Source organism: Rattus norvegicus, chromosome 18 (assembly GCF_021556685.1).
Source record: "Rattus norvegicus strain SHRSP/BbbUtx chromosome 18, alternate assembly SHRSP_T2T, whole genome shotgun sequence".
Classification (NCBI taxonomy): Eukaryota; Metazoa; Chordata; class Mammalia; order Rodentia; family Muridae; genus Rattus; species Rattus norvegicus.
The window spans coordinates 84,871,269-84,885,287 of NC_141551.1; the positions used below are offsets into that span (position 1 = coordinate 84,871,269).

At 36.6% G+C, this 14,019-nt stretch overlaps 1 protein-coding gene across 2 annotated transcripts in view; it reads right to left on the minus strand.

The window, feature by feature from the left end:
- Dok6 (docking protein 6) overlaps positions 1-14,019 on the minus strand; it is a 452,112-nt gene that overhangs the window by 310,752 nt on the left and 127,341 nt on the right. For both annotated transcript variants that reach the window (NM_001191943.1, XM_087593279.1), the window contains exon 2: positions 668-775. In NM_001191943.1, coding sequence (NP_001178872.1) covers positions 668-775 — 108 coding nt within the window. The remainder of the gene's footprint in view (positions 1-667; positions 776-14,019) is intronic.

Below are 14,019 nucleotides of genomic sequence, written 5' to 3' on the forward strand. Positions count from 1 at the left end.
GGTAGGGAGGGAGGGAGGGAGAGAGAGAGAGAGAGAGAGAGAGAGAGAGAGAGAGAGAGAGAGAGAGAGAGAGAGAGAACACGTTGGGACAGAGGGACGAAGGGAGGGAGGATCTGGCATGAGTTTCTGAAACCTCAAAGCTTAACCTCAGTGACACATTTAGGCCAAGAAAGCCACACCCACTCCAAAAAGGCCATGTGTCCATTCATATCTGTCAGCATATTTGATGATCATTTTTTCCTAATATGCCAAATAAATGGCTAATAGTATTTATATTAACAGTGTCATTGACACTGCTAAAGCTTGTCTGATAAATGCTATTTCCTAAATACTGTCCATAGTTTAAATCATAGTAGCAAATGCACAATTAACCTGAAAAGAGGGAAAGTGCCCACTCAGCACCTTAGAAAGGACCGAGTTATAACTCATCTCATTTTACAAAGTCGCCATAAAAATGAGCCTTATTTCATTTTGCAGAAGTATAGCTGGGATTTACAGCAGATGATTAAGATAAGGAAGAAAAATAACTTTTGCATTTTATCAGAACAGAAACATTTTATCTTAGCCATGAATTTTTCCCTCTGTAGATTCCATCCATCAAAAAAATGTCTTCACAAGTTGTCAAGTGCCCAGTTGTTCCCCAGGGACCTCTGTGTATGTGACTTACCTTGTGAAAGTTTCTGAAATAAGCTGCCTTTTCATCTGGAAACTTTTCTAGCCTTCTGGGTCCCTTGCTAGAAGCCTTCTTAAAAACTAACCAGCATCGTCTGAATATCTGAAAGCAAATAAAGGAATCTGATTATCCATCATTTCCTATGAGTTTACTGGCATTTGGTGTTTTATCTATTAAACTATTCCATTGGGGATGAGATTCTAAAATTCGCTTTACTTCATAGAATGATTTCATTAAAGGGAAGTTTGTGACTAATAGAATTGCAGCACAATTTCATAACATAATGCTCCATGTAAAATTCAATGTATCAATCTGTGTCTATTAATTGTAATTAATAATTTTTAATGTAAATAATCACTTGGGTGTCAATACCGTACACATGATGGCAAATTTTCATTTCATTTCACACTGCTTTGAGCATTTGGTTCAGGTAAGTGAAATAGATACATTCTATTAGTTTTGTACATTCTAATAAAATAATAATATTTCTAATTGTCTGACTCAAATTGAGGATTTTAAACAAATAGTCATAACATAACTTAGAAAACTGCAAAAATATAGCTTTATTTTGGAATCATTGATTCCCTTGTCTTACAATAACTAGGATATATTAAATATTTATTATGTAAAATACAATATATTTTGAATTTTTATTTACACATTAATTTTAATAACTACTGCTGTGAACAGGTACTACTATTTTCATATTATAATAAATTTAAGAGACTGGTCAAGGCTTGAATACATGAATTTCTGAATCTTTTGAATTAGCTTTTAAAATGACCATTAATTATGTAAACTGAGTTTATTGGTTTTGGACCATGCTCTTTTTATAATGGAAATAATCAATGCCAAACTGTGAGGTTGGCTTCTTGTTTTGGCTGTATAATATCACACATTCTCTGTAGATATGTTGAAAAACAAATAAATAAAATACATTTTTACTTTTCCAGTAATTGAACTTGTTTGGTATTTCAAAATGGCTACAGCTTTTGAATTTATAAATTTAGCATATTTTATTCCTGGAATATTTTTCACTACCAGCGTGAGGAGAGATTTTAAAAAAAAAAAGGCAATTTCAGAAATGTTAGTCACTGTGTTTTTATTCTGTGTCTTTATTCAAACTACAGAATTGTCATAATCCTTTTCCTGCTAGTAGAAGACAGAGTGTAATTCTTTCAAATTATTCCCATGAGCATTGTTTCTTACTGAAAGACAGCATTTTCCATGTTAAAAAGCACTCTCAGAGCTATCACAAAAGACTTTTCCCACTAAAAGCAAAATAAGTAAAGTAACAATGTGAAGACACTCCCAGTGCTCCTGTTGACTTTCTTAGATCTTCTGCTGTAGTCTTGAAAAATACATCAAGAATGAGGTTGAGCTCCAAGCACACAATAACATATCTGCCCCTCTCTGCAATTAGATATATCTTTCTTACCAAAGGGTTAGCAGCCATACAACTGCAAACAAGGAACTGCTCAATTTCTTTAAAATTACCAGTGTTTGGCACATTGTATTTAGCACATGGCATTCTAGTTCTTTTTTATTTGTTGGACTTTCACCAATCCCAACTTCCAAATGAACTCCTGTTAATATTACATTATGGAATCAGCACAAGATTTCTTTGGCTTTAATAATGAATTTTAGTCATTATACCCCATCCATTTCTCATCTCTGTCATTCTCCTGCTGAAAGTGTTCTTTCCAATTTTTCTATTTACAAGTCTTTTTTATGCAAGATTCATTAAACTTAGTCTTTTTCCTCAGCATAGGTGGGAGGCAGTTTATTGGAACAAAGGAAAGTTACCAATGCCTGTGGAAGTGAAAAGATGGCACCCTCTACCTCAGAAAACCATACAGGGACAGTGGTCCCTCAGGAAGGTATAGAACCTCAGGAGTCCTTCCATAAATCATACAAAATTATATGGTAAATGCTAACATATAAGAACTGATAGATGGGGGAAATTGTTGAATCTTTTGTATTGATATCACAGCTCTTTTATCTACTCATCACACAACCTGCACAGATTATTTAGTGGTCAGCTAATAAAGAAGGATAAAGCATAAAATTGAGGGGGAATTTGAAAAGATGGGACAAAGTTTTAGTGTACAGAAAATTCTTCACAAGGTTCTATCCTCTGTCACTTTATCTTATGGAGTAAGTATAATTTGCTACACATGACAAGGCTGTATATAATGTCACTTTATTTTTATTCTAGGAATCCCAATTCTAACATATATCCAAGCAAAATAATAAGATACAAAAATCATGTCCATATTAGCTTACAATTTAAACATTTCAAACAGTACAATAGAAAAAAATAATAATGATTTCCCATATGTGGAATTTAGGATTTAACAAAATGTACTTGAAATTTCACCTTACTGTTTGTTAAACATTCACATTTTAGACAATCTATCAAGCTCTTTAGGCGTGTGTCCTTAAATTAGTCAAGAAAAATTAATGATTTAAGCTTAGGTTTAATAGTATAAAGAAACTAAGTAAATGAACTTACTACCACAGTGCATACAGAGGAGTCATTGACTAACACAGGACAACAACATACAAAACAGACAAAATTCTCTTAGCATAGCCGTGATTAACCACACTTCTGAAGATAAGCATATTTACCTATATTTTGTTATTAAAAACTGGCTTTTACAAATAAAATTTTAAAGGTCTCCCGTGATTTTGATATACATAAATTAATATATGACCAATCAATACATGTTCAAATATTCCCTTGAATACAAATATAGTTTCTATTAATATTTCATGACAATTCAAATATTGTTGAACCACAAAGCTGTGTGTGCTTACATTTAGCAATGTATATTAAGAACAAATAGAAATGAAAATTTGTTCTGTTCTTAAAATCTTCTCTGCACCAAATAACATGAAGTAATTTTGTGCTAAAATCATTTAATTTAGGCTTCAATCAAACTGTTGTATTAAAATTTGGAACCTTGTGTCATAATGTCTGAGAACATAAATAACTTTTATGTGAGTATTTTATAATTAAATGTCTTGTCTCAAATGATTTATTTAGCTTATCTTCTATTTTAAATTTTGCATCAATAGATTCCTATCCATCTACTATAGAACTTGCCCATTTAGATTATAAGAGATGTCCTGCAGAAAACCTGTTATTTGGAGATATAATAGTACTATATGGGTTTGTGGAGGTAAGTTTTGATGGTAGAATTAGGGTTTCGTGAGGATAGTCATGACAGTCATGCTTCTCTCTCCCACCTCTGCTTATCAAAAAGGAGAGAGATATGAGCACATAATGAGAAAAAAAGTCAACAAGCCATGAAGAAATCCTCATTAGACCCAAACCATGTGGGTACCCCTGGTCTCAAATGTGCATTTTAAAGAAAAAGAATAATATAGATTTCTGTGATTAAAGCTACATTATATTTGATACTTTATTAGGGTAGCTTAGGCTTATTAATATAGATGTCATAAAAAGTATATAAGTAGATGATAGATAGATGATAGATAGATTATAGATATGTAGCTTGGATAGTAGATAATAAATGATAGGTAGATAGATGATAAACAAATATATGAAAGATAAATGACAAATAACATAATTATAGAGAGATTATAGAAGATAGATATAGAGATGATAGGTATATAGATGATAGACAGATGGTATTTTATTTGTAGCATTGATAGGATAGTGTTTATGACCATAGTGTAACAACAATAATGTGTGAGTGAAAAATCATCCCTATGAATCTGGGCAGGAATTTAATGGTTATAAGCACTAATACAAATACAATGTGCTTATAATGTGGGATATATGTGGATTAGAAATAATTTTCCTACATGGTATGAATGCATTGAGACTCTTTGCTTGAAAGAAATTGAGACGCAAATCTTTGGTAAAACTATTTTTGTTCTTTAGTACTGAAAAATGGTTTTGTCTCTATTGGTCACTTTATTGACTACAGCTTCATAATTATCATAATATCAAATGAGACCTTAAATTATTCATAGAAAACCAAATCTATGAAGGCATTGCCATGTTTAATTTGTATTACTATAGTGAGTTTAATTTAAGGTTGAATTAGGGAAAAAATGGAAGAAGCTGAGGAGGAGGGTGACTCTAAAGGAAGGCCAGCAGTCTCAACCAACCTGGATACTCCAAGATTTCTCAGACACTGAGCCACCAACAAAACAGTATACACCAGTTGATATGAGGTCCCAATACATATACAGCAGAGGACTGCTGGGTCTGGACTCAGTCAGAGAAGACATACCTAACCCCCAAGAGACTTGAAGCCCCAGTGAGTGGGAAGTTCTGGTGGTATTGGGTTGGGGCATGGGGACATCCTCTTGGAGACTGGGGAAGGAGGTATGGGATATGGAACAGTCAGAGGATGGACCGGGAGGGGGATCAAGTCTGGACTGTAAGATTAAAGAATAATAATAAAAAAGAAGTGAGTTTAATATGAGCTAGAAAGTCTTTAAGTGTTGTTGTTTAAGCATTCATTATTATTGCAGAACAAGTGATAACAAGGATGTAGAACAAGGGGAACATTTCTCTACTGCTGGTGGGATAGCATACTTATGCAATCACTCTGGAAATCAATCTGGAAATTTCTCAGAAAATTAGGAATAGTTCTTCCCAAAGACCCAGCTCTAGGTTATGTGCCCAAAAGATGCTGCTCCATATCATAATGCTATACTATGTTCATAGAAGCTTTTTGTAATAGCCAGAAATTCCCAGATGACCCTCAACCAAAGAATGGATACAGAATATGTGGTTAATTTACACAATGGAATACTACTCCACTATGAAAAACAAGGGCATAATGAATATTGTAGGCAAATGGATAGAGCTCGAAAATATCATCCTGAGTGAGATAACTCAGACCCAAAAGGACGTGCATGGTATGTACTTACTTATAAGTGGATATTAGTAAAAAAAAAAAGCTAGATACCCACACTACACTCCACAGACCCAAAGACACTAAAGAAGAATGAAGGACCAAGGGAATATTTTTGACTTTCTTAGAAAGAGTAATAAATGGTTTTAGGAGGCAGTTGGAGAGAGGAAGTTGAGTGGGATAGTGGATTGGGCATTTCAAAATCAAGTGTTTGGAGAGGTAGGAGAGGGGTTCAGATGGCAAGGGGAATGAATGGAAATCATTAGCTGGTAGGGGAGAGGGGTTGGGGGTGCATCTCTAGGACATGCCAGAGACCTGGGATGGGGGAGGTTCCCAGGAGTCTATGGGAGTAACTTTAGCTGAGACTCCTAGCAGTGGGGATATAGAACCTGAAGTGGCCATCTTCTGTAGCCAAGCAGGACACCCAGTGGAGGGATAAGGACAGAAAAAAAAAAAAAACTTCCAACCTCAAATTTGTCCTATCTACAAGAAACACAAGGTCAAAGATGGAGCAACAACTATAGGAGTGGCCAACCAATGACTGACCCAATTTGAGACCAATCTCACAGGCAAGAACTAATCCAAGACACTACTTATGATACTTTGTTATGCTTCCACACAGGGGCCTAACATATCTGTCCTCTGAGATCTGTCCTCAACCCAGCAGGTGACTGAAACAGATGCAGCAACTCACAGCCAAACATTGGACAGGGCTCAGAGCTCGGGGAGTCTTTTTTTTTTTTTTTTAATTAACTTGAGTATTTCTTATATGTATTTCGAGTGTTATTCCCTTTCCCGATTCCGGGCAAACATCCCCCTCCCCCCTCCCCTCCCCACCCTCCCCCTATTGCCGCCCCCCCAACAGTCTAGTTCACTGGGGGTTCAGTCTTAGCAGGACCCAGGGCTTCCCCTTCCACTGGTGCTCTTACTAGGATATTCATTGCTACCTATGAAGTCAGAGTCCAAGGTCAGTCCATGTATAGTCTTTAGGTAGTGGCTTAGTCCCTGGAAGCTCTGGTTGCTTGGTATTGTTGTACATATGGGGTCTCGAGCCCCTTCAAGCTCTTCCAGTTCTTTCTCTGATTCCTTCAACGGGGGTCCTATTCTCAGTTCAGTGGTTTGCTGCTGGCATTCGCCTCTGTATTTGCTGTATTCTGGCTGTGTCTCTCAGGAGCAATCTACATCCGGCTCCTGTCGGCCTGCACTTCTTTGCTTCATCCATCTTGTCTAATTGGGTGGCTGTATATGTATGGGCCACATGTGGGGCAGGCTCTGAAGGTGTTCCTTCAGTCTCTGTTTTAATCTTTGCCTCTCTATTCCCTGCCAAGGGTATTCTTGTTCCCCTTTTAAAGAAGGAGTGAAGCATTCACATTTTGATCATCCGTCTTGAGTTTCATTTGTTCTAGGCATCTAGGGTAATTCAAGCATTTGGGCTAATAGCCACTTATCAATGAGTGCATACCATGTATGTCTTTCTGTGATTGGGTTAGCTCACTCAGGATGATATTTTCCAGTTCCAACCATTTGCCTACGAATTTCATAAAGTCATTGTTTTTGATAGCTGAGTAATATTCCATTGTGTAGATGTACCACATTTTCTGTATCCATTCCTCTGTTGAAGGGCATCTGGGTTCTTTCCAGCTTCTGGCTATTATAAATAAGGCTGCGATGAACATAGTGGAGCACGTGTCTTTTTTATATGTTGGGGCATCTTTTGGGTATATGCCCAAGAGAGGTATAGCTGGATCCTCAGGCAGATCAATGTCCAATTTCCTGAGGAACCTCCAGACTGATTTCCAGAGTGGTTGTATCAGTCTGCAACCCCACCAACAATGGAGGAGTGTTCCTCTTTCTCCACATCCTCTCCAGCATCTGCTGTCACCTGAGTTTTTGATCTTAGCCATTCTCACTGGTGTGAGGTGAAATCTCAGGGTTGTTTTGATTTGCATTTCCCTTATGACTAAAGATGTTGAACATTTCTTTAGGTGTTTCTCAGCCATTCGGCATTCCTCAGCTGTGAATTCTTTGTTTAGCTCTGAGCCCCATTTTTTAATAGGGTTATTTGTCTCCCTGTGGTCTAACTTCTTGAGTTCTTTGTATATTTTGGATATAGGGCCTCTATCTGTTGTAGGATTGGTAAAGATCTTTCCCCAATCTGTTGGTTGCCGTTTTGTCCTAACCACAGTGTCCTTTGCCTTCCAGAAGCTTTGCAGTTTTATGAGATCCCATTTGTCGATTCTTGATCTTAGAGCACAAGCCATTGGTGTTTTGTTCAGGAAATTTTTTCCAGTGCCCATGTGTTCCAGATGCTTCCCTAGTTTTTCTTCTATTAGTTTGAGTGTGTCTGGTTTGATGTGGAGGTCCTTGTTCCACTTGGACTTAGAGCTTGGGGAGTCTTATGGAAGAGTTGGAGAAAGGATCAAGAACTCCAGAGATGAAAGAAAGTCCACAGGAAGACCTACAGAGTCAACTATCTTGGATTCTTGGGAGCTCTCAGAGACTGAACCACCAAGCAAAGAACATCAGAGACTGAACCTAGACCTCTGCACATATGTAGCAGATGTGCTGCTTGGTCACTCAACAGCTGGAGCAAAGTTTGTCAGTAAAGCTGTTGCCTGTCTGTGGAATACATTCCCTTAACTGTTCTGCCTGATCTGGCCTCACTGAGAGAGGTGAGATCACCCTGCAGAGATTTCATGTGCCAGAGTGGGGATATATCCAAGGGGAATTCTACCCTCTAAGTTGAAAAGGGGAAGGGGAACAGAGGAGGGGACTGTGTGAGGGAGAGACCAGGCCTGTGGGGGTCAGTGATGGAGATTTAAAGTGAATAAATAAGTTAATTAATGAAAAAAATTTGTGTATAAAGTTTCAATATATTTAAACCAGTTTTTAATATCAAAACCCTAAGGAGACTTTTAAATGAAGATACTCATATTGGCAAAATACAAAATTACTGATAAATATGTTAAGCAAAACCAAATTTAATTCAGAATTTAACTCTATTTTCCTTATCATGTTCTATTTCGGGGACCAAGTGAACAATTTAAAATTCCAATCTGTGATAGTTTCTTGGACATTTGAGTTTTGTTGTTTGTTTGTGTGTTTGGTTGGTTGGTTGGTTTTGTTTTTTATAACCTTGAAAGATTTGAAGTGTACTAGTCAATTATTTTCTACAAAATTCTTTAATTTCTGTTTTTCTTGTGTGTTGATATTTAAACATCTAAGGAAAATCTGACAGCAATGTCATTAAAATATATTTTATGGTGAAAATATAAATAATATAAATCATGGCTACAGATTCATTATTTTTAATATAATTTCTAATTGAAAATTTAAATTTGAAAATAATAAGTATTGATTTTTTCTCTTTAGTCATAATTTTCAAAATGCTTTGAATTTAAATAAGAGAATATAATAACTAAGACCATAGTATGGAGAATTTCACATGTCTCCTGTGTTATTAATGTGAAACAAAATTAAGTATGAGTCAGAAACTAAATCCCTCCTCCACACAGGAGTAGGAAGCAAATGGGAAAGAAACATCTTCCTTTGACCTTTTCATCAAACCAGCTTTTGTTAGTGTAGCACAATAGTGTACTGTAGAACTAGAACTAATGCCTAAAATGAGTATGCTGGAGAATTTCCAGATATGATCAGGAAAAATGATTGGTTGAAATTAGAAAATCATTGCTAAGAGGGAAAAAACTATCTGTAAAGAAAATGTTCTATTTTGAATATTTAGATGTTCTATTTAAATGAAAAGCCTAAAATTTTTGAGAAAATGAAAGAGAATCGCATGAATGAATGAGTCACTTTAGTATCTTAATGTTTTTGCACCCTATGAGAATGAACATCAACTAATGACCTTTGTTAGTCTGGTTTAGAAAGTGGGAAATTGTTCTATTCTCTTTAGATGCTTCTTGCATTTCAATGGCATAGATATTTGGTTTAGGCTCTGTAATGACAAAATTCATTGCTTGGAGACAGCCTCCTTGTCAAGTGTGTTCCTTGGCAGTTAACATTACTTTAGTTTCCACCTTAGTTTAGGGAATGCTGTGCCTTCTATTTTGGAATAAGAACTGAGAATTTCACCTCCTCTTTCAGAAATCCATTCTAAACAAGCAGGTTGCCTTAGCAACCAGGCTAAAAGATGACCTCTGGGTCTCCTTATAGAAAATGGCCTGTTGCTGCCAGAACTCTAGAAGTCCCACGGATCTCCAGCTGGCCCTTTCCAGCTTGCCATAATCACATGCCCTTTTCTTTTGATGAAAACTTCTTTTACTACATGACACTTTTTTCTTTTAGCATTTTCATCATTTCAAGGTGATTTTTTTATATGAAGCCTTCTTTTTCCAGTTAAGACTCACCAGGAAAAAGTAGATGGTAGATTCATTGGCTTTACTTCATAGCTATAATTATATTATTTAGCAAGGACTCATTGGCAAGTTTAACATACTCAACATTAGATTTAATAGACCTATTTCATCACAAGCCATTGACCTAATGAAACTTGCATGTCAAAAATAGGGTTTCAGTACTTGGAGGAATTTCTAATTACAGCGATTGTCAAAGTTGACAGTTTATTGCAATAAAGGAATTAAGAAAATTTCTCTAGAATATATGTATATATACATATATATGTGTGTGTGTGTGTATGTATACCTGAGTACTTTTGTGTTTTCTCCTGAAAGTAAGTTTCCTTCACCCTGCACATATACACAGACGCATACATACACACACAGACACACACACACACACACACACACACACTCACACACTTACTAATACACACATCAATGATACAATGACATATGAGATTTATTCAAAACTGTGTATTTGATGGACATAAAATAACAAATATGTAAAGCTGACCCTGACATAGGTATGGCAAAATTAATCTGTAACTTCCAACTGCTAGTTGAAAATATTTGTCCTACCACAGAAGGTTGTTTGCTGCGTGTGAAATGTAACCATTATTATAAATAAGCTTAATCACCTAGTGCATTTACATTCATTATGTTTAATATGAATGTAAGTCTTGCTGCTGACTTATACCTAATCGCTGTTATGCATGCTTGAATGCCAGAAATTCACTCTTCTATGTATCCATCATCCATCCACCCACCTGAAAACAGATGCCACTCGATAAAATCCTTTGCATCACAGAAAGGTGGCTTGGATTTTCTGTTTCTCAGATTGAGATTCTAATAACTATAAATTGATAGAATCATTTTTGATTCTAAACTAGATGGTTCGTATCTTGCCTGAAAACTGAAAATTTCCCAACTACTCCAAGAGCTACAAGATACCCAAAGAGTGAACAGGGAAACCAGAGTAAGAGAAAGATTTTGCATTTGTGGGAGTGGCTTATGAAAGGATCTTGTTTTCAGTTCCTATGTGATGTCATTAGAAACTCGGAGTAGTCATATTTATTGTAATACCAGGAAATGAGCTTTAAAAAGTTATCATTGAGGGCAATGCCAGCCCAAGCATCAAAGGTAGAAGAATGGGAGTTGATGTTGAAGTCTCAGGAGACAACAGGGTGGTGGACCTCATGGCCTACATGGCCTCTAAAGAGTAAGAAGCCCTGGGCCACCCACTCCAGCAAGGATACTGAGAGCAAGACAGAGGCCCTCAGTTGCTGAGGAGTTCCTGTCCCAACTCAGGCCCCAGACACTGAGCATCTCCCTCACAGTTTCTATCCCAGATCCCCATAATCACAGGAACAGCTGAGGGATCCCTTCCTACTCTCTCAAATACCTACAATAAAGTTCGCTGCACCCACCAAAAAGACAAAGAAATTCTGAGTAATTACAAAATATGGTAAAACTTAAATGATAACAAAAAAGCAACTGCATTCCCAACGTGGACATCGAGGTAAACTGTAAAGTCAGAGACAGAGACACTGTACATAATCAGAAGTTACTGCAGCAGAGTGTATGAAAATTTCTGAATTTTTGAGCACTTATATGTGTAGCCTTCACATTTAAAATAAAAAACTGACAAAAAGCATTTTTAAAAATCAGATATTGCTAAAATATCCCTACAGATTCTATTTTTAAAATGTAAAACATACCACCTCTGTTTAAACAACTGTTCCAATGATAGCTGAATACCAATTCTGCTCTTTTAAAAAATACTTACTTTTATACACATATAAATATTTATCTGCATAATCGCATGCATGAAGGTGTTCATGCTGTCCAAAAGAGTGTGTTCAAATCCCTAGAGCTGGAGTTACAGGCACATGGGCTGCACAATATTAATGCTGGGAGTCAAATTCAAGTACCCCGGAACAGAAGTTATATTCTTAACCACGGAGCCAATTTTCAAGATTTTCCCCATCACTTCTTTTAAACATAAGTTACTTGTTTTTTCACAATGATGTTACACAGTTTCAGTCATAGAAATCAAATGAATACATGACACAAATAGTCAAGATTTGGTAAATGAAACTTTAGTAAAAACAAATACTAATTACTATGTCAATGACCTCACAGAAAGAAAAAGAGCACTAAAATATAAGAAGAAGAGAAAAGGAGGAATTTAAGTAACTGAAGATTTATTGTTATGTCAGGAGTGAATATTCTAAGAAATAAACATAAAGGAATTGATAAGGTCTTCTTCGTAGACATTAGGCCAAAACTCACATTTCTCGAATAAGTAAGGAACTCCAAGAATTTCAAAAAACTATCTAATTCTACAAAGGGCATGATACTTTAATTGACACTTATGAAAAGGGGACTTTACATGTGCCTAGTAAGTTTATGAATGTGCTAAATCCTTAAAAATCCAAGTAATCTAAAGTAGAAACACAAGGAGACAGCTTATTCCTAACAAAACAAAAGAAGAAAGAGAACAGTTTGGGGTGGGGGTCGTGGGCTTCTCTTTCCTCTGGAGAGAATCTGTGTAGTGAGTCCGGAAGATGCACAGCTAAGGGAAATCTTGTGATGTCTCCACAAATCTGCATAGGCCTTAGCAATTCTGCTCTGTGTGATGTACCCAAGAGAATAATATATGTTGCTTTACAACATCATTTGTGATAGGATTACTCATAATGGTCTCAGATGCAAACACTATGATTCATGTACACACCTGAACAGTTACACTCCTGAGAGTGTTTGAGCTATTGATACACAGAAATCAAAATCGTCACTTGAATAAAATCCTAGTAAAAGATGACATGTGAAGATCCATATATTCACCTCCATCCTCCAGGTTGCCTAGACCCTGCTGTGCTGTGCAAGCTATATTTAGAAATAGAGTACCAAGAGTAGGAAAGAGACTTCCATCATAATCAGCACAGTGACTGCTTCATTAGGAGGTTCAGGCATGAGAGGAAGATCCATGTTGGAGATCCTTCTTCATTACTAGAAACACTCTGGCTACCTGATACCATGTATACCAATATTTGCTTTTAGGTCTGTGTGTAGAGTTTATGCCATTTCATCAGGTTGTCTTAATTTGCTTGAAGAGTTTTATGTACTGTTTCTCTCCCTCCCTCCCTTCTTCTCTCCCTCCCTCCCTTTCTCTCTGTCTCTTTCTATCTCTGTCCCTGTGTTTGTCTGTCTGTATGCCTCTCTGTCTCTCTCTCTCTGTCTCTCTCTGTCTCTCTCTCTGTCTCTCTCTCTCTGTCTGTCACTCTCTGTCTCTCTCTGTCTCTCTGTCTCTCTCTCTGTGTCTCTCTCTCCCTGAGTGTGTGTGTGTGTGTGTGTGTGTATGTGTGTGTGCGTGCGTGCGTGTGTATGAATGTGCATAAGAAAGCCAGAATAAGACAATGGCTGTCTTCCTCTGCCACTCTCCCCATTATTACTTTGAGACAACTGTTCCACTGAAAGTAAACCCCACCATCTCTCTATCCTAAATGGTTAGTGAGCACTTGAAATTCATCTGTTTTGCCCACAATACTGGAGTTACCAGTAGGCTCAGCCATGTTTGACTTTGTCCATGAGTTCTGGGGATTCGAACCCAGGTTCTTATTCTTGCTGAGCAAGCATTCTTACCCAATGAGCTACTTCCCAAGTCCCTTACGATTGTTTTTTTTTTCATCTTTATTAAATTGGGTATTTCTTATTTACATTTCAAATGTTATTCCCTTTCCTGGTTTCCAGACCAACATCCCCCTAAGTTATGAAATACCATGTGTTCAAGTTTACAGAAATGTCAGTTTACACATTTTACTTTTCTTTCTTTTGTGGCTCCTTTTCTAAGAAGAAAATTAAGTAACATATAGTCACAGAGGAAATAATACTACTAGTATTTTCAGCGGAACAGATGGCAGACATTGATAAGTGCACTAAAAAGTGTTAGGCTCAACCATTAATTAGGCTGGACATAGTAAGGAAACAGACACCATGAAGCTTCTGGTACTTACGTCTAATACTACTAAGTTGAAACAAAATATCCTGGCAGCTTTAGGTTATCTATTAAAAGTCAGTTAACAAAAAC